Here is a 22,245-nt window from a genome sequence, read left to right as displayed (position 1 = left end):
AAGCAGTATTTCAGACATTTAAAAATGCTTCAGTTTAAACTGAAATGTTTTATAAAGCTATACATTCCTCAGTGACAGTACACCAGCACAATATTTTACACATTTGTGAACGAAAGGCAGAAATGCTGTACATCATAATTTTGCAAGTAAACAATTTAAAGAATACGATCCAGTTTTTTTTTAATGGAACATTAAAAAAAAATATGCACAAAGCATGCTACAGTATAATAATAAAACACAGAAGCAGATAACTGAAAAGAGGGGACTTTTAAAAAAACTGATTTACAATGAGAAATATGAAAATGTAACTTTTCATAAATATAAAACTTGTGAAAATTTGGCCCCATGTTTTGAAAAAGTAATTCAACAATACCCATTCCTATTCTGCCACAGTGTTTACTAAGTAATTTCTACCAATGGGGGAAGCGACTCTAAAATAATTTTTTTAATTTCACATCAAGATTGGGTAAAATCCACAAATTATATGAGTCCTTATCTTGTAGTGTCTAGTCATTAAATGCTTACTACAGCTCTTTAGAGCTCTAAAGAGTTAAGCAGGCTTCAGAGTGGCAATTCAGCCACATGCTACACACTACATAATTTGCACTGAGGTATCCATATTTCTGTGCTCAAATCATTAACAATACCCATCTATTAACAAATATCAAAAGTCTTTAAATTGTTTCATGTGTGTATGTTTGATCTAAATTGCAGTAAATTTAAAAGCAAAGCACAGCAGCTTACAGCAACTTAATTCTTTCAAATAATTGTTAAAGTGGGGAAAATATTACTTAAAATTTTTAGAGAATAATCAGTTGATAAGCGTATAAATGCAAACTTAATTCAGTTATCTGAATCAGGAATAATTTAAATTTGTTTTCATAACTGCTATTAGAATCCATGATATTCATTCTATCTTTGTATGCATATATTTTCTTTTCTTTTTGCACTAAATGAACAGTGATTAACTGTTCAGAAGATGTTCAGGTCCCACCTCTTCTTAGCAATCTAGATTTACATGTTACAACCATACTTCTCTTTCAGCAGCAACAAATCCAACATTCTACCAATAAAAAATATTTAAAGTTTGTCAACACAAAATTTGAAACCAGGCAATAGGGACCATCAGTACAGCATAGGGCATCCCATGTTAAGAATGAAAAATTATGAATATTCAATTATATTTTATTTTTTAAAATATAATGCAAAATAAAAGGGAGTAAATATTTATCATAGGTTAGTTTTTAGGATTTTTGGTGAAGGGTGCTGATTTCTATGGGAAAAAACCCAGGATGCAGTGATATTTGGGAGAACACAACCTATGAGGATTCAGTGCACAGGTGAATTTAGAGAGAAATTAATACAAACCTCAATTGCACTTTTTGCTGAGACAAAACCATATACAGACAGAAGTAGGAATTGTACCTACATAGAATGGAGCAGGATGGGCTTGCCTCCAAATTTTGCTAAGAAATTTACAAATAATTTTGTACCCCAAAAAGTATGAAGCCATCTTAGTTGATCTATAACCATTCTTGATACATCTGAAAGCTCTAGCAACAAATTTCTTTGCTAAAAATACACTGTTCATGTCACATACTTTTCACCCATTTGGTATATAGGACTTTAAAAAAAATATCAATCCACAGTCACACTAGATAAAACAAGAGACTCCATTTTTAATGCAGTCCTTTCTATAAAATTACTTTTGTTATTCTTTCTTTCACTTTTTTGCTTTTATTTAATTATTTTCAATATTTTAGCCTAGCAAATTTATGTCTGCTTTAAAAATAATGAAAATGCTTAAGATAATGAGAAAAAAATCAGAGATGTTCAATGTCAATTATTATGGACTGTATAAACTATCACTATAAAATATAATCATTAAAACCTAGCATCAGATTGACACCCTACCACATATGCAAATTGGAAATATGTGCTTGTTGTAGATGTCGGCGAACCCAATGGGAAGAATGATGATGTCTAACTCCATTTCAGAAGGCTGAATGATTTATTATAATTATGCTATAATACATTAATATACTATATAAAAGAGGATACTAAAAACTACATGCTACTTTCTCTATCATATCTAACTCACTCACAACTCATGACCTTGTTCGCCAGAGTCCAGACACAGGTGGATCCGATTGGCCATCAGGCCCAAACAATCTACCACGATCTAACCAAGCGCTCACTCTAGGTAAACAATTCTCCAAACACATTCCACAAGAGAAAAACAAGAAGCAGAAATAGAAATTGTTTTCTCTTTCATTTCTCTCTGTGCACCTCAATAAAAAATCCTGAGAGAGAGAGAAATGTGCTTGCCACATGTGCTGCATTATGTACCTGCTTATTTATTTAGTCTGACTTCTTAAAATTAAAATCTGACAAGAGCTTAAAATATATAACCATGCTTATGACTATGGTCCATTTACTTTAACAAGATTTGAAGTTGGCATTAAAACTAGTTTTGCTTTTCAAGTTCCCAAGCAAATTTTATTTGTAATAAAGTGAAATTCAGCTAGAAACAAGAAAAAATATTTTTAGCATCAATTTTAGGAGGGATATAAATATCACTTAATAATAAAACCCTCTTTATTTCTTTGAAGACTATGTAACCTGCCCCTAATACTTAGGAAATTTGAAAGTGACAGGCACACCTTGTTGAATAAATTTTAAGAGTTATTAAAAATAACAAAAAATACTAAATCTTAGTTTCATTTCTGTTTAAGGCACCATGTAATAGCCGAGGTACAATGATCCCTGATGTACATTCTTAAATAGCAATGATCCATCTAGCCACCTATCAAAATTTAATGCAATTGGGAATAAGTACAAGGGAGGTGTGCCAGTTACACTACCTTAATAAGTTTTTGTAAAAAATTAAATTAACTTTATTAATCAGGAAATACATTTTTAAAAGAAAATTATGCAGGCTGCTACATTTCTTACATTCTATAAATTATAATTTATGAAAGCAGCAAATTAAACTAGTAGGAACAGGCCTAGAATAGAAGAAAGTCATCCAAAAGGAATGTTTTCCTGTATGTCCAGTTCAACATAAGTAGCATGTACACTTTAAAAAAAATCAAGTTACTTCTATTGTGGTTTAGTTTCTATTAACTACAGTACTATTTGACAACCAGACGTATCTGTGCAGTGGTCTCAAAATAGAATCAGTAGTCTTCAAAACCAGAGGAATTGGCATGCAAATATAATCCAGAGCTGTTGATTTTAAAGGAAGCTTGTATTGTTTACACGTGTTCAGATAATTAGGTGTGCCTACAGTGTACACATTACCACATTGTTACAATTCTATCACTTATGCTGCATTTGTAAATGTAGTGAAAACACTTCTTCCTTACAGAAAGAACTCAGTAGATCTTCCCAACACTCCAACATTATGAAAAAAATACCCCCAAAACGCTCAAACTTTCATGAAAATTGTGTCTTCTGTTCAATGAAAAGCACCTTTTATAACAAATTTGATGCATATACGGTCAAATGAGTATGCATCCAGTATGTCAAAGAAAGTATTTCTTTTAATATTTTGCATCTAATTAAAAATCTATGTATATGAAATCATTATGACAAATAATTAACATTAAAATATATTTCAACTATGAAAAAAAATAAGTTATTTTCATTTTAAGAGGAAAAAAGCATTAACATTAAAAGCTTGACAAAAGTCTTCATTGACACTTGAAACTACGGAAACTCAATATTGAATAACCAATGTAAAATGATTTTGCTTACAATTTTTTTAAACATCTGTCAAAATGCATACACCCATTTTATTTCACAACTCCAATAAAAGGTAATGTTCAGCACAGCTAAAATTTGATAAGACGACTTTCAGACCTATTCTCCTACCTCCCCCATTAAGTCCAGCATCAACAAGGCTAATGCAGTTGAGGGGCACTTCAATATTAGACTGCAGTATATGTATTTCCAGTATCACTGCATTGTCTGATAGTCTGAGTATTTGTAACAATGTGCTCATTATGAATTGGGTTCAGGAGGCTCTGCTCTATTCCACTCTCAAGCACTGGCTGCTGCAAGCAGCCCACCTGAAATGTTTGGTTTAAGTCTGTTTTCTCCCTCTTGGCTTGTGGCTCTCCATTTTCATCCATCTCTTCTTCTATTTCACTTTCAACTTCACTGCCGTCATCTGCAAACACAAAAAAAAAAAAAAAAGAAAAAAGAAAAGAAAAGAAAAAATAGCACAAAGGGAAAAAATCTGAATACAAAGGCCTTCATTTTGCAAATAACATGAAATATGAGAACACAGGAAAGTGTAGTAACCAATCATATCTTCCTTTTTCCAGCTGTCCATCCCCTTCAGCACTCTTACAAGAACATACAATTAAATTTTGAACATTTCTTGTGTAAATAATAGACATTTAAAAAATTTTAACTATTTAGGCCCTAGAGTATTCTAGTCATTATTATGTACTATATGTATAGCATAATGTACCCATATAATAGTAATATTCACAAAATTTAAATTATGATGTAGCTTTCGATTCCACTTAACTATATTTTCAAAAATAAGAACTTGTTTTGCTCCAAGAGACACGTTAGTTCTATATAAAATTATACATTTGGGAGTGCTTACCTTTATCCATATTTCCAGGGGATATAGCATTTAAATCACCAAACTGCAAAATAAACAATTAAAAGTGTGCACACAGTCCTACACAAACATGACCTTAGATTATCTATGGTAAAGCCAATAGTATGCTCTAATGGCTTGTGGCTAGTATGAAAGTGCATGCATTTGACTGCAGTCACATCCATGGTATACCATTTCATTCTCCATTCCATTATATTTGTGTTCATATTAAGGAAATTAAAATATTTTCAGTAATTAAACCAATAGGATATAAACTTAAGCATATGTTTTTGCATTTTTTAGGGTGACTTATGTCAAGGCCTTTGTTGCTTTGAGTGTGATATTTCTGATGTAGAATGCTGGAAAATATGACCGGTGTCCATTTTTAAACTGCAATACTTTAACCAAAAGCTTGCTTAAAATTCTCCTGAAATGGTGTGTCACTAAAGGCAGTTATAGTGTAGCAAAACTATACATAGGGTAAATAAATGGCACCACTGAAAATAGGGTTGATGGTTATTACAGCATATTATGCTGACTAGTTTACTTATAAAAAAAATAAAGTGAAAAGTTGCTCACAAGTGAAAATTCAAACTTCTTTCCTCCCTTTCTTTGTCTGAGTCCTTTACCCTTCTCTTAAATGAGAAGCTGCAGAGCATAATTTGATTAGTTAATCTCAAATAAAAGGAGTACAATATTTAAATAAATATATTTCTAAACATACCTGGCTCACTCCTTTTCAGAAATAGAGAAAGATAAAACTTCATTGAACACTAAACCAGGTTCCCTCACATATACTCCCTCCTCACCTTCTCATACCCATCCTTTCACCTTAAGTCTTCCACATGGCCATGCAAAGAACCACATGACAGAACTAACCCAATAAAAATAGCCCAAGGGATTATTTTGGACAGGATTAATTCTCTGATCCAGTTAACCACAGGACTGTCTGAGTACTTGTGCCAGCATCAATCTACAAATCTAAGGGGATGGGAGGGGAGGAAACTGTTTTTCTCAGACGTAAAGACAGTTCATAATGGCTTCAAGTGTTTGTCGAACTAGCCTTAGTCTTTCCCATTTTATTTCAACAAGTCAGTAAATGCAGAAAAACACAAGAAGCCATGCATTTAATGAATGTTTACAACTTCCCTGTTCCCCTCTCATCTCTCAAAACTTTAGATTACATGTTTTCTCTCTAAGATAATATCTGTCTTAAGCTTACCAAAGCATTCTAGGAAGTCCCACAGTACACCACAAGCATTACATTTAACATATACTATGTCAATAGAACAAGAATGTAGCAATATTATACTCTTGCAATACTTTGCTATAAATGTAATGGCAGAGTTTAAGTATCTAATCAGAAAGTAATTTTTTTTACATGTCAGATTAATCAAACTACAAATTAAGCCAAGACTTCCAATCTCTATGAAAATGTGCATATTTTTATAATATTTAATTATACTTTTTAATATATCCTGAGGAAAAAATTATATATCGAGTCATGCAAGGTGACTTACAACTTATCAGTAAGATTAAACATTATATAATGATCATCAAGTATAAAAACATCAAGCTTCAGTCTAGTGAACTATCTATTGTATGTCCACATCCATTTTCTAGAACTTTAAAAGTACAATTCCTTGATGATAACTCCTAAGATAATGTGAATTCTTAAGCAACTTACACAAAATTAATGGTTAGGGGATCTACTGAAAAAAAAGAGTGAGGAAAACTTCGGATTGCAAATACCATAAACACATATAAGACACGGTGTTTCTGAATTTATACTTTGCTCTGTTTATTTTAAACAAAATACATTGAAATATAGGCATGAAATTATGCCATGTCCCAATCCTGCAAGTCCTTCTGTGCTACTTTCATTTCATTTGTGTGAAACATGAATGAAGGTATATAACCCAAATTTGAAGATGCCAATGTATTTGCAACTCAATCTACAACAGATTACAAATATTATTAAAAACTATCCCATAGGTCCATGTAAATGTTAAAAAAACCTGAAAATGCATATCTGAATTTATTGCTAAATTCACCAGTCCAATTTCTTGTGTATTATCTTACCTCTCCCATAACTGCGATAGGTGTTTCTCCTGTTGCCTGAGCAACACGATGTTCGACTAAGTAAAACATGTACTCATCATAAAGCAAGCGGATCAGATGAAAAGAGCCAAAGCTAGCAGCACTGCGTAAGGTTAAATCTCGAATCACCATTGAGCTATTTAAATATGGAGGGGAAAATATGAAATAAATATCACAATTCTTTAATAATTTATTCATATGGAATATACACTTCAAGAATAATAAAGTAATGCTATTCAAAACCATCTGATTTATGATGTCTTCAGAAAGAAATGTCTGTGAAAGACAATTATTTGTCTCTCCCCTTTTTTGAAAGCATGGTTAGAGACCATATTACACAACTAGAAGCTAAATTTTCAAAAAGGCAGGAAGGGGTTTTTTTGCTGTATGCACAATTACTAATATGTGAGCACATGTAAAAACTGATCTTAGCAAAAGGAATCTCTTTGTTAAATTTTTAAATAACAAAATTGTATTAAAGTTATTAATTTTAAACAAAGTGGTCTTTCAAAATATTGTGTCTGTTGTGCTCCCATTCCTAGTTCAAAGGTTTTAATTGGTATGATTTTTAACTTGTAACATTTAGATAAGTTTGTGTATACCTTATAATAGAAAAATGCAGATTGTGAATGAAAACATCCATATGATACTCTCACAAAGTAGATGCTATCATGCACCATTTTGAAAAAAATGGCTTTACTATGATAACTGATACAGCAGCAGATGACATAGAACATTTGTCTTGTTCTTTTTACACAATAAAAAAAAAATGTGTCCCTACATAATAAAAATAGAACCCATGGTATTTTAATAACTAATATTAAAACATTGGCTTTAAAATTGTATAGCTATTCAATCCAAAATATTTCATAGCATGTTTCCAAATCAGGATAAAATTCTAACCTCATTACACTTGCACAAGGCCTTTAAAACAATATACAAGGATAATTTTATCTGCTGCTGAGATGCACATATCACTGTGTTTAATGTTAAGAACACCGATCTTTTGGGGGGGTGGGGGAAAGCTCTACATTTCTTGGGAACTATTGTCTGATATAACTTTTTTCAACATTATTATGGTATACTTTTGAGTAAATAATAAAATAGCTAAAATAATTTAGAAGACTACCTGTAGAAAGACCATTTTAAAAGAAATTGCCGTGCTGCTTTAGGAAAGCTGGGTCTTCCTTCATATGGTTTCAATGCTTGCACCATTACATTATCAAGCCAGGCCGCCCACTGCTCTAGAGTGCTCTGCTGCTGAAGAGTCATCTTGAAATCTGTTTCTAGTTTTTGAACCACATTGTCATCACACTGACACACCCAGGAAGCCTGTTCCTGTTATAAAACATGGCAAAAATGAAAGCAAAACACAAAATGTAAATTATACCTAAAGATTGAACAGTTAAATTAAAAGGCTGAAATACACTTATTAGACAAACTAATGAGTATTTTTATCTTCATGTCTCTTTCAGTTTTGTTGGAAGAAAATGAGAGGAAGAATCCAAAGTACAAAAATGGACATCAAATAAAGCACACATACAAAATTACAATGAAAATCCATAAATACATTGCAATGTTCCACATTCATTTTCATTAAAGAATTTTCAACTTCCCTCATTCATGATTTTTCTTGTAAAAATTTCAGGAATTGTCAGGCTTGAGACTGCAGGAACAAGGAGTGGAAAGTGCAGTCAAATGTGTGAAAAATGACCAGATAATATTGGCTTTCACATTTATGTATTAGCTTATGTATGTTGTTAGTGATTATAAGTATTTAGAAATAATATAAATTATAACTCTTTTTAGCTGCTTGTTAATATAATATAATCTATCAGCTTAAGTATGCACTGTGTTGCTCATAGAAATAGTAGTGTAATGAATATAATATCTATGTATCGCTTATGGAAATACTAGTGTGATTAATGTATTGTATTATAGATGCTAGCAAAACATAAAATGTAGAAAAGGCTTTTGTGTAACTAAAAACACTGTAAGGCCATCCACTGACCAACCTGACCAAGTGATAACCGTGACACAAACCAGAGCACCTGAGGACAATTAGAGGAGGACATACTAAATCCTTATCAGAGGATGTGAAACAGCAGGATGGAAACACAAGAAGAAATAAATATATTGACTTGACACACAGGATGTCATGCAGATAAGCCAGTGTGAAGAAGCCAAACAAAGGAGTTCCCAAAACATCGGAAAGTATGATAGAATGTTGAATAATGTATGAAATACATGAATATGCATGTATCTCAGCATACACTGGTGTTCTTTGGCTGTCTGCTAGGAGCACCCCAGCGCTGAATTTTTTTTTTTTTTTTTTTGTCACTTAGTTAATCCCTTATTAAACTTTACAAAAATTCTTTATCTTCTACTCCGTTTTTCACAAATGGGAGGTGAGAAAGTAAAAACTAAAGAGGAACAAAGAAACCCAAGTACCATAGTCACTTTTGCTTTGAAGGAGTGTCCTGATTCTGGCCAGGAAAGAGTTAATTTTTGCAGCAGCCAGATGAGTTAAGGCCAGGACCCTGGGGTTATTCTATACCACCTCATACCATGCACAGGGGGTGATGTGGTAGGCCCTATGTGGAGCCTGAACCAAAGTTGACCACTGTGTGAACCTTTAAACATATGTATCTTTTCAAAACAACACATGCAATTTTAGGAAAACAGGGGCTTCATGATTGACATGCCCAGGTGCCTGGCCAGCAGATGGGTATGCCAGACCACAAAGTTCCAAAATAAACATCTGATCATGTACCTTTATACAAGTAACAATATAAAAGTGAAACCCCTTTTGTCTTAGTTTGAAAGACAGGTGTCTGCCAAGGAAGGTGGGAACCTCCTTTGAAATAGAAAATATGACCCCCTTCTGTCCAAATTATTATAACTTTGAAATTAGGGGGCTTCCAGGCAAAGATATGGGAAAAAGAATAACACTTCTTTACTAGTATGTATAACAAGGCAACCAAACAACCACAACGGCAGCAACAACAAAGAAAACCAGAAACCAAATAACAGCCTTCTCATGGCTGCCAAGCACTTTCCCCTTTGGTGTAGGTATGGTCACAGCTGGCAGGGGAACTGTTGGCTCCTGGCCAGGTGGGACAGGTGCTATGATTCTCCCGTTGCTGCAGGGGGTGCTGTGATGCACAGTCAGCCGCCTCTCTGCACCTGGGTAATGGCAGGCAAGCTGGCAGAAGAGATAGAAAAGGGGCTTATTTTACAAACCCCCAGGAGCAGCTGTTCTCAGTGCCCCTCTGGATGGCGGAATGGGCTGTAGCAGGAACCTCTGAGCGGCAGCTGGAAGGGCAGAGGCGGGCACATCCAGGGTAGCAAACAAAATGCCGCAGAAACTCTGCAGCCGTAACAGCAGCCGCGGGGTGTCCTGGCAGGCACAGGGTGTTGGGTTAAAATGTAGAGAAAAAGCCCAAGACACCAGCAGAAAACAATGGGGCTGGGCAGCGGCAGCCAGGTGTCTGCAAACAGCTGCGGCACATAGCCGGGAGATGCACCCTCAGGGAAGGGGGAGGAGTTTGGGGTCTCAGGTTTTTTTCCCCTGAGGCACCCGATTAGATGGTGAGGGTCCTTTCTACTGCAAGCGGATGTTAATAAGGTCCCAGTTCAATGTCTGCTCTTACAAGCGAAGGCTCACCCACCGTAAGGAAGAAACAGTACAGGGGCTGGACTCCACAGTGGCAGCGAATTCTCCCCATGGTAGCAGCAATTCAACCATTCCCCTCCAATCCAAGAGCAAGAGAGCGAGCAAGGACCTGAGCCTAGCCCCACACCCCTCAGCCAAAATCTCTGTCCTTCCCAAGAGAAACCCCCCCAGCTAAGAGAGTTGCCAGCTGCACCCCTCCCCCCCACCTTAGCCTCTTCTTTTGTCTCTTAAGTACTGGTCATTATAATCTCTTAGACAACAAGTGGGAGAAAATTCCCTGATAGAAAGAAAAAAAAAAAAAAAAAGGAAAAATCCTAACCTCCAACAACTTTGCAGCAGGATCAGAAGTCTCACCTATGAGCAGAAGTGCTAGGTAGGATTTATCAATTAGCAGGAGGATGTCTTTGGTCCTTTCCTGCAACAGGGCTCCCCAGCTGAAATACGGACCAGGATGATGGTAATATATTAGGGTAATTGGTGATGTATCTTTTTTTAATCACTAACTGTAATTTGTAGTAATGATTTGATGCATTGCCTTTCTATGCTTATTTATTACATGGATGATAAGCAAATAACAGAAATAAGCTACATGGATAGTAAGCAGAAATAAGCTTATCTCTAAATAAGTAGTTTTGTTCTGATCCCTTTGCTAACCACATTAATTGGCAAAACAAAAATGGTGTAGTCAACAGGATTTGAACAAAATGTTTAAATCAAAAAAGAAGAAAGACCAGAAACCCCTGCTTGACATTACAGGAGGGGAAGATATGCCTTATAGTTCAATAGCAAGGAAATGGTCTCTTGCTGCAGGACTACGTGAGTCATGGAATGCAAAATTGGGAGAGGCTGAACCTCTTGATGTGGTTAAATGTTTACAAAAATTGCCTGTTGTAAAAGGGAAAGAAGTTACAAGCTTAGGTGGAAGGGGATAGATACTTTTGACTGCTTATCACATACATCAGACCAAACGAACACTACTGTGTGAACAAAGTATTTTAGTGAAACAAATTTGTGACTTACAAAATAAAATTGTAATGCTACAATGTCAGAATAAGCTGCTTGCCCGTAAATCGGGTACCTACCAAACCGTGGATGAAAAAGCTGCTGTTAGAGTAGCTGAATATAAGTACTGAAAACACAGCGGGCAAGTGAATAAAATCAAATTACATGCAGTAATTGCAGAAGCTGGATTGCAATGGGATCTCGACTGAAACGTGGGGTCAGAAACTAGAGGATATATATTAATCACAGAAATTAGAAGAAATTGATTCAGAATAGGCACATAAATGATGGACATTGCTTAATATTTGCTGCATCCTTGTGAGAGTGTAATGAACAAGGTTCCCAGGTGTTCCCCAGAGACGCGGGCAGGGCCTTCCTAGTTCCCATGGCAACACTGGAATGGCTGCTGGCTCTAGCTGAGTACCGATATTGAAATGTTAATTAGCTAATTGCTCTGTTTGCTTTCTCTAAACTACCTGGAGATAACCTGCCTCCCCCACCATGCCAACATTCTGGGACTAAAATGCAAATGAAAAAACCCTTGGGATCATGGGAGTATTTTTAGGGGATAAAGACACCCCTAAATAAAGAACTAAACACAGTAGAGGGGTCTAGACAAATGCCCTAGCTGAGGAAGACGGAAACACATCCCCTGATTGACTTTTGCCCATCACAATCACCTAAAAAAGACTAGACTAGAATAGGCTGTGGGAAGTGGAGACGCAAAGACAGAACTTTCTGGTGCTGCCACAAGGGAAGGAGAGGGGACAGCTGTTGTTCTGGACTTCAGCAACAGACTCTGCACGCCTCCTCACCCTTCGGCTACCTGGGAAAGCTACAACAGTGGGGGTGAGCTCTGTTCGGGCCCCCTGCCCAGCTGATCTTTTCAATAAAGAGCTGAACATTAATAAAGGCATTAGCCCTGTTCATTTCAGTTGGGGGCTCATCCGGGATAGTCACGCCCAAAGAGGACCCCCGGACAGCTGGACAGCTCGACCACCTGCTTCGAGGGACCCTCGGGAGTTGCTGGCTACATCCGGACCCTAGGATCAGTGTGAGACGAGCAACGAAGAGGAGCAACGCGGAAGAGCATCGGATCGGTAAGAAAACCTGGGAGACGAGCGAGTGAGTGAGTGAGTGAGACGGGGGCTGGCAGCACGGCCCCCCGAAGTGAGAGGGACCTGCTAGTACCGCATTTCTGGACTCCTGCGAAGGGGCCGGCCAGGAACGGGGGGAAGCGAGTGGAATAGAGGAGTGACTGAGGCGCCTTCTTAGAATTAAAGCAGACCCTCCTCTGGGCGTGCAGAGGTCCCCTAGGAGTAAAGTAAGTCCCTGGCAATCAGGGCAAGGGGAATGTCCCCAGCAGGGCAGGTGGGAATTCCCTGGCAGGTAGGGCAGGAGGTCCTAGCAGGCAGGAGCAACAAGTCCCGCCAGGCAGAGGGCATGTCCCCGGCAGGCAGGACGGGATAACAGGGCAGGTGGGATATCCCTGGCAGGCGGGGCTGGAGGTCCCCGACAGAGCAGGTAGGGGAATGTCCCCGGCAGGCAGAACGGCATAACAGGGCAGGTGGGATATCCCTGGCAGGCGGGGCCGGAGGTCCCCGGCAGAGCAGGTAAGGGAATGTCCCTGGAAGGCAGGGCAGGATGTCCCTGGAAGGGCAGGCATGAATCCAAGAAAGCAGAAAGGCAGGAAGGCAAGCAAGCTAGGCCTACTAGGAGAGTCAGGCAAGGGGGACTTGGCCGGAGTTCAAGCGTAAGGCTCGGCAGGACGTTCGACCTTACCTCGGCAGGGAGACCAAGCCTCCTAAGCCTAGTAAGAAGGTTGGGCAAAAGGCCAAGTAAGAGTCTGGGTGAGACTTAGCAGGGGTCCAAGCCTAGAAAGTCCAGCAGGAAGTCCAAAACTTAGGCCAAAGAGCAAGAGAACAGAAGACAATAGATGTGAGTGTGACTAGTGATTGTCTTGGCCAAGAGACAATGTAAAGTGTCAAGAGGGTAGTACCAAGCGTGGGAGTTCAGTTAAAAGAGATTAAGTTCAGTCAAGAGATTCAAAATACTAAGTTGTGGGAAGGGGCCAAATGAGCTTTAGTTGCCTGTCAGTGTATTCCATTTTAGATAGAGGCACCATTTAAGGTATATTTTTTTCTTTTCCTTTTGAGGCCTGAAAATGGGAAGAGGTTATAGTAAAGGAGCAGATCCTTCCAAAGAGAAAGCAAAGAGAATTCCCCCTAACAGCCCCTTGGGGCAATTGTTAGACCAATGGGATTCTCGGGAGACCACGAAAGGTCTAGACAAGAGTAAGATGATACATTACAGTATACAAGCATGGCCAAAGTTAGAATTACAGGGAGAGTGGCCATAGTATGGAACACGAGATCAGTGGATGTGTAATCAGTTAAACCAACACCTAAAAAAAACCCTAGAGGACCTTGATATAGAACAACTATCTTATGCAGCTTGCTGGCTGGAGAATTCTATAAATAATGAGACTGTGAGAATATGCAAGTTACAAAGAAATAGAGAGGAAGACAAAGAGAATAGAGAGGGGGAGACTAGAAAAATAAAGGAATGGGACCCCCTCGATTGCCTGCCCCCTTCTGCTCCTGTTACCTCTCCAACAGTTTCCCCAGTTGGTCCTTCAGCCCCTCCTACTGAGTCCCTGATTCCTTTCCCCCATTTTTCCACCTCTGTTCCATCATCCCTTCCCCCAGTTTCCTCAACCATCTCCCCAACTCCCTCTTCCCCTTCTCCAGCTGGAGTTTCCTTGCCTCCTCCCACTGGGGAGCTGAGGCCACCCTTGCCCAGTGTTGGTTCACCACCTGGCATGCCCCCTGGCCTCCAGGGTCTGTCTACACTACTATTTCCCTTCCTGGTGTCTTAGAAGAAGGGCCATATTGTGGCACCTGATCCAAAGCACCAAGGGTGGAGGGGTGCTTTCCCCTTAGAGAAGTTCCTATGGGTGGAGCAGCTAGGGGAGTTAAGTTTGTGGATGCACCTTTGACAGCTTCTGAAGTCTGGGGATTTAGGAAAGAGCTAGGAAATTTAGTGGAAGACCCCGTTAGAATATCTAGCCAGTTGGACCAGTTTCTAGGGCCTAGTATTTGTACCTGGGGAGAGCTGAGCTCTATTCTAAACATTCTGTTCTCTCCGGGAGAAGTCCAGATGATCTGAGCGGCAGGGGTGAAGATATGGAAAAGAGAGGGTAGACTGGGGCCCCCAGGGGACCAGGGGATGCCCTTGGTGGACCCCAACTGGAGTCCCAGCCAAGAAGAAGGTAGGCAAAACATGAGAGACTATAGGTCCCTCATGATAAGAGGTACCAAAGGGTCTATCCCTAGGGGAAGCAACACAAAATTGGCCTTTGATGGTACTCAGGAGAAGGATGAGACCCCAGCAATTTAGCTTAACCGACTAAAATGAAATTTCCAGTTATATTCAAATATAGACCCAGATAGCCCAGAGGGTCAAGTCCTCTTGAAGGTCCAGTTTGTCACCAAATCCTGGCCCAATATTAGATGGAAGCTAGAAAAGATGGAGGACTGGCAAGAAAAAAAACCCATAAACAAGTTGCTCAAAGAAGCCCTAAGAGTGTATTTAAGTGGAGAAGACAGAAAAAGCCAATAGCCTACCTCTCAAAATTACTAGACCCAGTAACCAGAGGATGGCCAACTTGCCTGCAAGTAATCGCAGCAGCAGCTATCCTGATAGAAGAAGCCCAAAAGTTGACCCTTCAAGGGAAAATTAAAGTCCACACCCCCCACGATCTCAAAACAGTACTAAGCCAAAAAACTCAGCAATGGTTAATTGACTCTAAAATATTGAAGTATGAGATCATCTTAATGAACACAGGTGACTTAGAGTTAGTCACCTCCAAATGTCTAAACCCTGCACAGTTTCTTGCCGGAGAACCCCTGGCTGATCTAGAACGATTGTGTTAAACTCATAAATCTGCAGACCAAAGTGAAAGAGGATTTAGAAGATGTACCCCTGCCATATGGGAGATCCCTTTTTATAAATGGGTCCTCAAGAGTAGTAGGAGGGAAAAAAGCCTCGGGATATGCTATCATAGATGGGGAAGACATGAAAGTCGCAGAAAAAGGGAAACTACCCTCAAACTGGCCAGCCCAGTGTTGTGAAGTCTATGCTTTGAAAAGAGGATTAGACCTGTTAGAAGGAGACCAAGGAACTATTTACACAGACTCGCAATATGTGTTTGGGATCATCCATACCTTCGGAAAAATTGGGGAGGAGCGTGGCTACCTAAACTCTAAAGGGAAGAACCTAGTACATGAGAAACTGATAAAACTAGTATTAGAATCCTTACAAAAGCCCACAGAGAGATCTGTGGTGTATATAAAGGGACATCAGAAAGGACACACCCATGAAGGGAAACCCATTAGCAGATCAGATAGCTAAAGAAGCAGCCTTAGACTCAAGAAATCCAGTAAAAGCTTTTAGAATGGAAGTAAGACTGAGTGGAGAAAGAAAAGAAGAAGAGCCAAGGTTCAGTGAAAAAAAATTAAAAATAATAAAAGAATTAGAATTACATCAAGGGGAACAAGGAGAATGGTTAACTCCTGATGGGCCTAAGTTCCTAAATAAAGCCCAAGCTTGAAGAGTGCTAGCAGAATTACATGAATTGATCCACTGGGGAATCCAAGGTTTGTGTGACCACTTTTTACGGGAAAATTTATGTATTACAGTATATGATCTGGCAAAGGCAGTCACAAGAGGGTGTGCGATTTGTCTGAAAACTGACCAAAAGATAATGAGAAAAACAGCACGTAGGAGAGGAAAACTTGCTTTGAGACCTTTCCAAAACATACAAGTAAATTTCACTGAAATGCCCTCTGTGCAGAGGTACAAAGCATTTTGTCTCTCAAACTTTACATCAAGTAACAAAAGCCCTGGGGTTAAGGTGGAGATTACACACCCCATGGCATCCTCAAAGCTCTAGAAGAGTAGAAAGGATGAATAGAGCTCTTAAAAATGTGTTAACCAAATTAATTGAAGAGACAAAGATGAATTGGCTCAGGTGTTTACCTATCACTCTCTTGAGCATCAGAACCAGACCTCGGTCTGACATAGGGCTCTCCCTATGAAATTATGTTTGAACTCCCTTTTTTAATCACCCCTTTCAGTACAGCAGATTATCTGGAAGGGGAGGCAGCAACTCAGAAATATTTAGAGGTCATAGGAAAATCCCTAGAATGCCTCCGAAAAAAGGGGTATCTCCCCCAAACTTCCCCTCTGGACACCAATGCCCACAACATCAGTCCCGGGGATTGGGTGTTGATAAAGTCCTGGAACACTACCACTCCATTAACCCCCAAATTCGAAGGACCTTTCCAGGTGCTACTCACCACACAAACTGCGGTGCGAACCCAAGAAAAAGGCTGGACCCATGTCACCAGAGTCAAAGGACCAGTGCCACCCCCAGTCACCAGACCAGACCCAACAGTGTCACCCACCTCCTTTTGTGCATGGACAGTAATTAAGAGACCAGAGGACTTAAAATTAACTTTAAGAAGACTTGCTAGAGGCTGATATGCAGTAAGGTGTTAATAACTATTTCTGAGTTAAAGTGCCATAGTAAATGTTTAAGTACTTTGTAATTGTTTAATAATAATAAGTGTCCTTTAGCCAAAGGAGTTAACTGAAAAATTTCTAATTATGTTCTGGTTTGAAAGCAAAACCAGTGAGAGACTCCAAGTCAGAAATACAATTTATTGGGAAAAGGGAAAAAACGACAAAAATACATGCAATGATACAAAAGGACGACCACTGCCAAAGTCAGAATACAACCTGACACCCCTTTGGCCAGCATGCTGGTAGCAGTCCAAATTGGAGCGGCTACAGTCCTCCTGGAGTGGCAGATGTGGTTGCTGTGTCTTCTCGGAAACCTGTGGAAAGGCTGCCTTTCTGTCTAGAAATCCCTGGATTTATCCAGGTGGGAATGCCTAGCTTCTCCGCCTGGGCAGAGCATCTCACAATGGGCTGATGTTATTCTGAGTCACGAGGTGTGTCCTTAATCACCTGTTAAACAGAACTGGCTCCTGGAGAGTGTTATCTCTGAGTCATGTGGCAAGACATTGATGGGCCTATTAACAGCAGATAAGGAAAACTGTCCAGATGCAACTGCTACTCGGATGGTCATAGGAAACATTTTGGTGCTCAGTCTTGGACAAATTAGAATATTATTAAGTCTCACTTTCTAAAGAGTGGGAGAATTACCATCAAGGAAAAGCATACAATGCCAAAAGAAGTTAGCCCTCAAAAGCCAAAGACTGTAAGTTGATGCGGGCTTAAGCGCGATCAAAGAAATAGGGGAGGGATTTGTAATGAACAAAGTTCCCAGGTGTTCCCCAGAGATGCGGGCAGGGCCTTCCTAGTTTCCATGGCAACACTGGAATGGCTGCTGGCTCTAGCTGAGTACCGATATTGAAATGTTAATTAGCTAATTGCTCTGTTTGTTTTCTCTAAACTACCTGGAGGTAACCTGCCTCCCCCACCACGCTAACATTCTGGGACTAACATGCACATAAAAAAACCCCATGGGATCATGGGAGTATTTTTAGGGGATAAAGACACCCCTAAATAAAGAACTAAACACAGTAGAGGGGTCTAGACAAATGCCCTAGCTGAGGAAGACGGAAACACATCCCCTGATTGACTTTTGCCCATCACAATCACCTAAAAAAGACTAGACTAGAATAGGCTGTGGGAAGTGGAGACGCAAAGACAGAACTTTCTGGTGCTGCCACAAGGGAAGGAGAGGGGACAGCTGTTGTTCTGGACTTCAGCAACAGACTCTGCACGCCTCCTCACCCTTCGGCTACCTGGGAAAGCTACAACAGCAGGGGTGAGCTCTGTTCAGGCCCCCTGCCCAGCTGATCTTTTCAATAAAGAGCTGAACATTAATAATGGAATTAGCCCTGTTCATTTCAAGAGGAATAGCGGACTTGTCTTTACAAACAAACTGTGGGTCTGCTGGTAGATAAAAGTAGCACTGAGAGATAAAAGAAACAATGGGAAGGGTTCTGCTGATTGATGAATGGAAAAAGATAATTGCTTTTACAAATAAGCTTTAGGTTTGCTGATAAATGAAATTAGACATTGAAAGTTGGAAGAGACTATCAGGAAAAACCCTAAATTCCGTAAGAATTAAAAATTAAAAGGGAGGGTTATACATTAGAGGGAAATCTTCAGTGTCAGGTGTATTGGGAAGTCTGTACCTCTCAAGTACCTCAGCCAATGGGGAAAGAGAGAAGGGAAATGCGGCCGGGAAATTAGGATTAAAAAAGGAGGCTGCAACCCCAGGGGAATGTCCCGTGGCCTCTCCCTTTATTCAAATAAAGTAAAAGGACTCCTCTGTCTCCTTTTTGGACATAAACCTCTGATGTTTGTGGATTAACTTTCCTAGCACTTGGTTGCATGAGAAAGCAAAGGACTACTTACAAAACAGCAAGAAAGAATGCAAGGATGCCTGATAAGGGGAAGGATGTTTATCAAGAACAGGACACAGTATGCAAGGATACTGAGATAACAAGGCTCCTTGGGCCCCTGAAACCAGATTAATCTGGACTCCTGGCTTGGACAGTGGCCAAAAGATCAGTAAGCATGCGCAAGGCCGCGGGGTCAGAAAGTCAACCCTGAGGAAGACAACTTTACTTCATCCCCTATGACCGCCAAGACCACCACCAGAGACAACTGCGCAGGCACAAAGGACTGATAAGATGATTACTATACGAAGTGGAGAGGGAGGGGAACCAGGAAATGATCTATTGTGAAACTTGATGCATATGTAACATTCTAGGGGATAAAAGAAAACGTGAGTGTACAGGGGGTAGGCATGTCTTTGTGGAGATATCCCCATGCGTTCGGCCAAATAAAAATATACCTACTTTAAAACTTATTTTGTCTTTGAATTTTAGCGTCTCTCTCCGTGTGTCATGACCAATGGGACAGAGACATTTGGAACTCTACTGATCCAGATGATTCTGGGCCAGATAAGACCATTGACATTGGCCTTGTATTGCGTAGGAAAACGGAATATGATGAAAATGGACAACATGTTATAAAACATTATATAGACGACTATACACAGCATAAGATTAATGATATGCTTGATAGATTCAAACAAAAATCTGGAGAATTGTTATTAACATGGATGGTGCAACTGCACAACTTGGGAGCCACTGGTGTAGGTACAGACCCTGGAGACAGTAGGAAATTTATGAGTTTGAGCTCGGATTCTTTTATTCAAGAGGCATTTTGGGGATCACAGCTAGATACTAAACTGCTGTCAGTTGTAGCTGAGAAGGATATAATAATAAGTACCCAGTAGAAAGTGACTGGCCGGGAGGGATAGACCTTGGTACACATTAAGAGATTGCATGAAACATTTTGAGGAGGAATGAAAACAGTTGTTTTTATTGGAGATGCAGACACAATGCTACAAAATGTTTTATCAGTACACATGAGAAATTGATACATTAAGGCTGCTCCTCCTGCATATAAAAATGCCATAATGACACTGTAAATTAATGAAACAGGAAATCCAATTGGAGATGTGAGAAAAAATACAGCAGTTAGGGGATTTGGGAGAATGGGAGCCATGTGGATCTGGATGGAATAAATTAGACTCCCTGTCTGGAGGGGATAATAAATTTTCAAAAAAAGAAATGTTTGCTGCATTTCTGAAAGATGGAATGGTGCGAGAAAATATAGATGGAATTCGCACTGATGAAATGTGGAGGATTTACAAACAGTGTGGGCTGAATAAACCAAATAAGAAAGTACCGAGCTCCCAACTGAAAATTAGGGCCCCAAAAGATGCAAGTCAGCCATTGGCTCCACCTTTGGAACCTTGATGGGACATTCCACCCATCTGTGGAAGGTCCCCCATGGGTGGGTCATTAGTTCCAGGGGGAAGGAGGACTGGGATCTGTATACTAACTTGCTGTACCCCTTACAGGAAGTGCGGGAAATAGAAGCATATCATAACCAAGATTAGGAAATAGGCCAAGCTCCAGTACAGGGATGGGCACGAAAGGATTGGCGTTCCCATGTGGACCTTCAAATTTTTTGGAAAAACCAATCTACTCAAACAGTTAAAACCCTTGTGGATACTTGAGCAGAGGCCTCACTAATTTATGGGAATCCAAAAAGATTTAAGGGTCAAACAGTTCTAATAAGTGAATTAGGAGGTAAACAAATTGAAGCTGTGCAAACACAAATTGAAATGAAAATAGGAAATTTGCCATGTCAAAAATACTCAGTGATGACAGTTCCAGTCCTTGAGTATATAATTGGAATTGATATCTTAAAGGACTTAACTTTAGAATTACCAGATGGACAGTGTCAATTTGGCACCAAGCCATATATAAGACCTATTCTGGTAGGAAAGGTAAAAATGCCTCCAGTAGAAATTCCCCAGCCACAAAATTAGTCTCTTTGAAGCAGTATTGCATTCCTGGAGGGCTGAAATGTTAGCAATTAAATATTTGCTTGAGGCAGGTGTCTTAAAACCCATCACCACATCTTGGAGTAATTCTGTATGGCCTGTTAAGAAAAATGATGGGTCATGGTGAATGACTGTGGGTTTACACAACCTGGTTTTTGGTAGTGGGGGGCCACAGAGGTCTCTTCTGTGAGAAGCTGCTAGAAGCTTCCACCATGTCTGGCAGAGCCAATCCCTGATGGCTCTGAAGATGGACATGCCTCTGGCCAAGGCTGGGCCAATTAGAGATGATGGTGTCCTGGGGTGACTTTATGATGCTTGTATCCCCAATCGTCTGTTCTGTTTATGCTGGATATTAAGTTCTGCACCTTTAAGACTGATTCCAAGAGTGAAGGGAGGGAGGGAAGAAGCGCAGTTTGTTTTCAGAAACTGCACTTGCTCCCCTGCGTTTTTTCCCTCTCTCGGTGTGTGTTGTCTGCAGCACGGACAGGGAGCTCTCCTTTGCTTTTAGTTAGTTTTTTTGCTAGCTGAGGCAGAGAAGTTCCCTGGTATTGTCCCTAACACACAGTTTTTACAGTAGGGGGGCACGGATTAGAATAGCTATTGTGCTGGGCTCGGTGATAATGATTTATAGGGAGTTGCATTAACTTTTCCAACAACAGCACTTTGCAAGAGAGTCCAGGATCCTCAACATCCTTTGAACAGCTGTATGCTCTATGCCTTTCAAATACAAATATAACCATAACCTCCAATGTAATCCTTAAATGCTGTATAGATCTAGTTATGGCTTGGACAGTGTCTAAGAACAGGAAAAAGTTTTATGACTGTATGAATAGTAACAATACTCAAATTAATGTATCATCTTCCCTTTTCCTATACAAGAAGGTGTCTTGGTTTAAAAAACAAATTTCTACGAAGGAAGGCAGGAACCTTCCTGGAATGGAAAGACAACCTTTCCCTCCAATTTATTGTAACTTTGAAATTATGGGGCTTCCAGGCAAAAATAAGCACCACATTTCCCCTTTGGTGTAGTTATGACCACAGTAGGCAGGGGGCGCTGTCGGCTACAGTGAGGCAAAGGGTGCGGTGGCTCACTCACGGCCAGCAGGTGGTGCTGACGGGCTCTGGTGAGGTGAAAGCTGCAGTAACTCCCTCGTGGCCAGTGAGGCGAGAAGGGGAAAGGGGGAAGGGGCGACTCCCCCAGGCACTCACCCAAGCAGGGATCAGTCTTCGGCACCGCCAATGGCAGCCGGCAGACACTGGGAAGGTAGGCAGGGCTAGATTGCAATACTGAGCTACCGCGCAGAAAGAGATCCAAAGGAGACTGCCCCAGCTTCAGGCGGCACCCCACGCAGTGGCTCTGGGCTCCCAAGAGGCAGGGGAGCAGGG

General features: G+C 39.9%; 1 protein-coding gene across 1 annotated transcript in view; it reads right to left on the bottom strand.

Annotated features, from left to right (window-relative positions):
* Positions 1-3,926: 3,926 nt before the first annotated feature.
* LOC128822748 (transcription factor RFX3-like) overlaps positions 3,927-22,245 on the bottom strand; it is a 190,687-nt gene continuing 172,368 nt past the window's right edge. The window contains exons 14-17 of the mRNA XM_054004557.1: positions 7,848-8,056; positions 6,701-6,854; positions 4,622-4,664; positions 3,927-4,174 (exon numbers count right to left, since the gene is read on the bottom strand). Of these exons, the coding sequence (XP_053860532.1) occupies positions 3,933-4,174; positions 4,622-4,664; positions 6,701-6,854; positions 7,848-8,056 (648 nt within the window). The 3' untranslated portion in view covers positions 3,927-3,932. The remainder of the gene's footprint in view (positions 4,175-4,621; positions 4,665-6,700; positions 6,855-7,847; positions 8,057-22,245) is intronic.

Source organism: Vidua macroura (genome assembly GCF_024509145.1).
Source record: "Vidua macroura isolate BioBank_ID:100142 chromosome W unlocalized genomic scaffold, ASM2450914v1 whyW_random_scaffold_48, whole genome shotgun sequence".
NCBI classification, from domain to species: Eukaryota; Metazoa; Chordata; class Aves; order Passeriformes; family Viduidae; genus Vidua; species Vidua macroura.
Note: the sequence above shows the minus strand (reverse complement) of the source record. Positions and strands in the feature narration are given on the sequence as shown.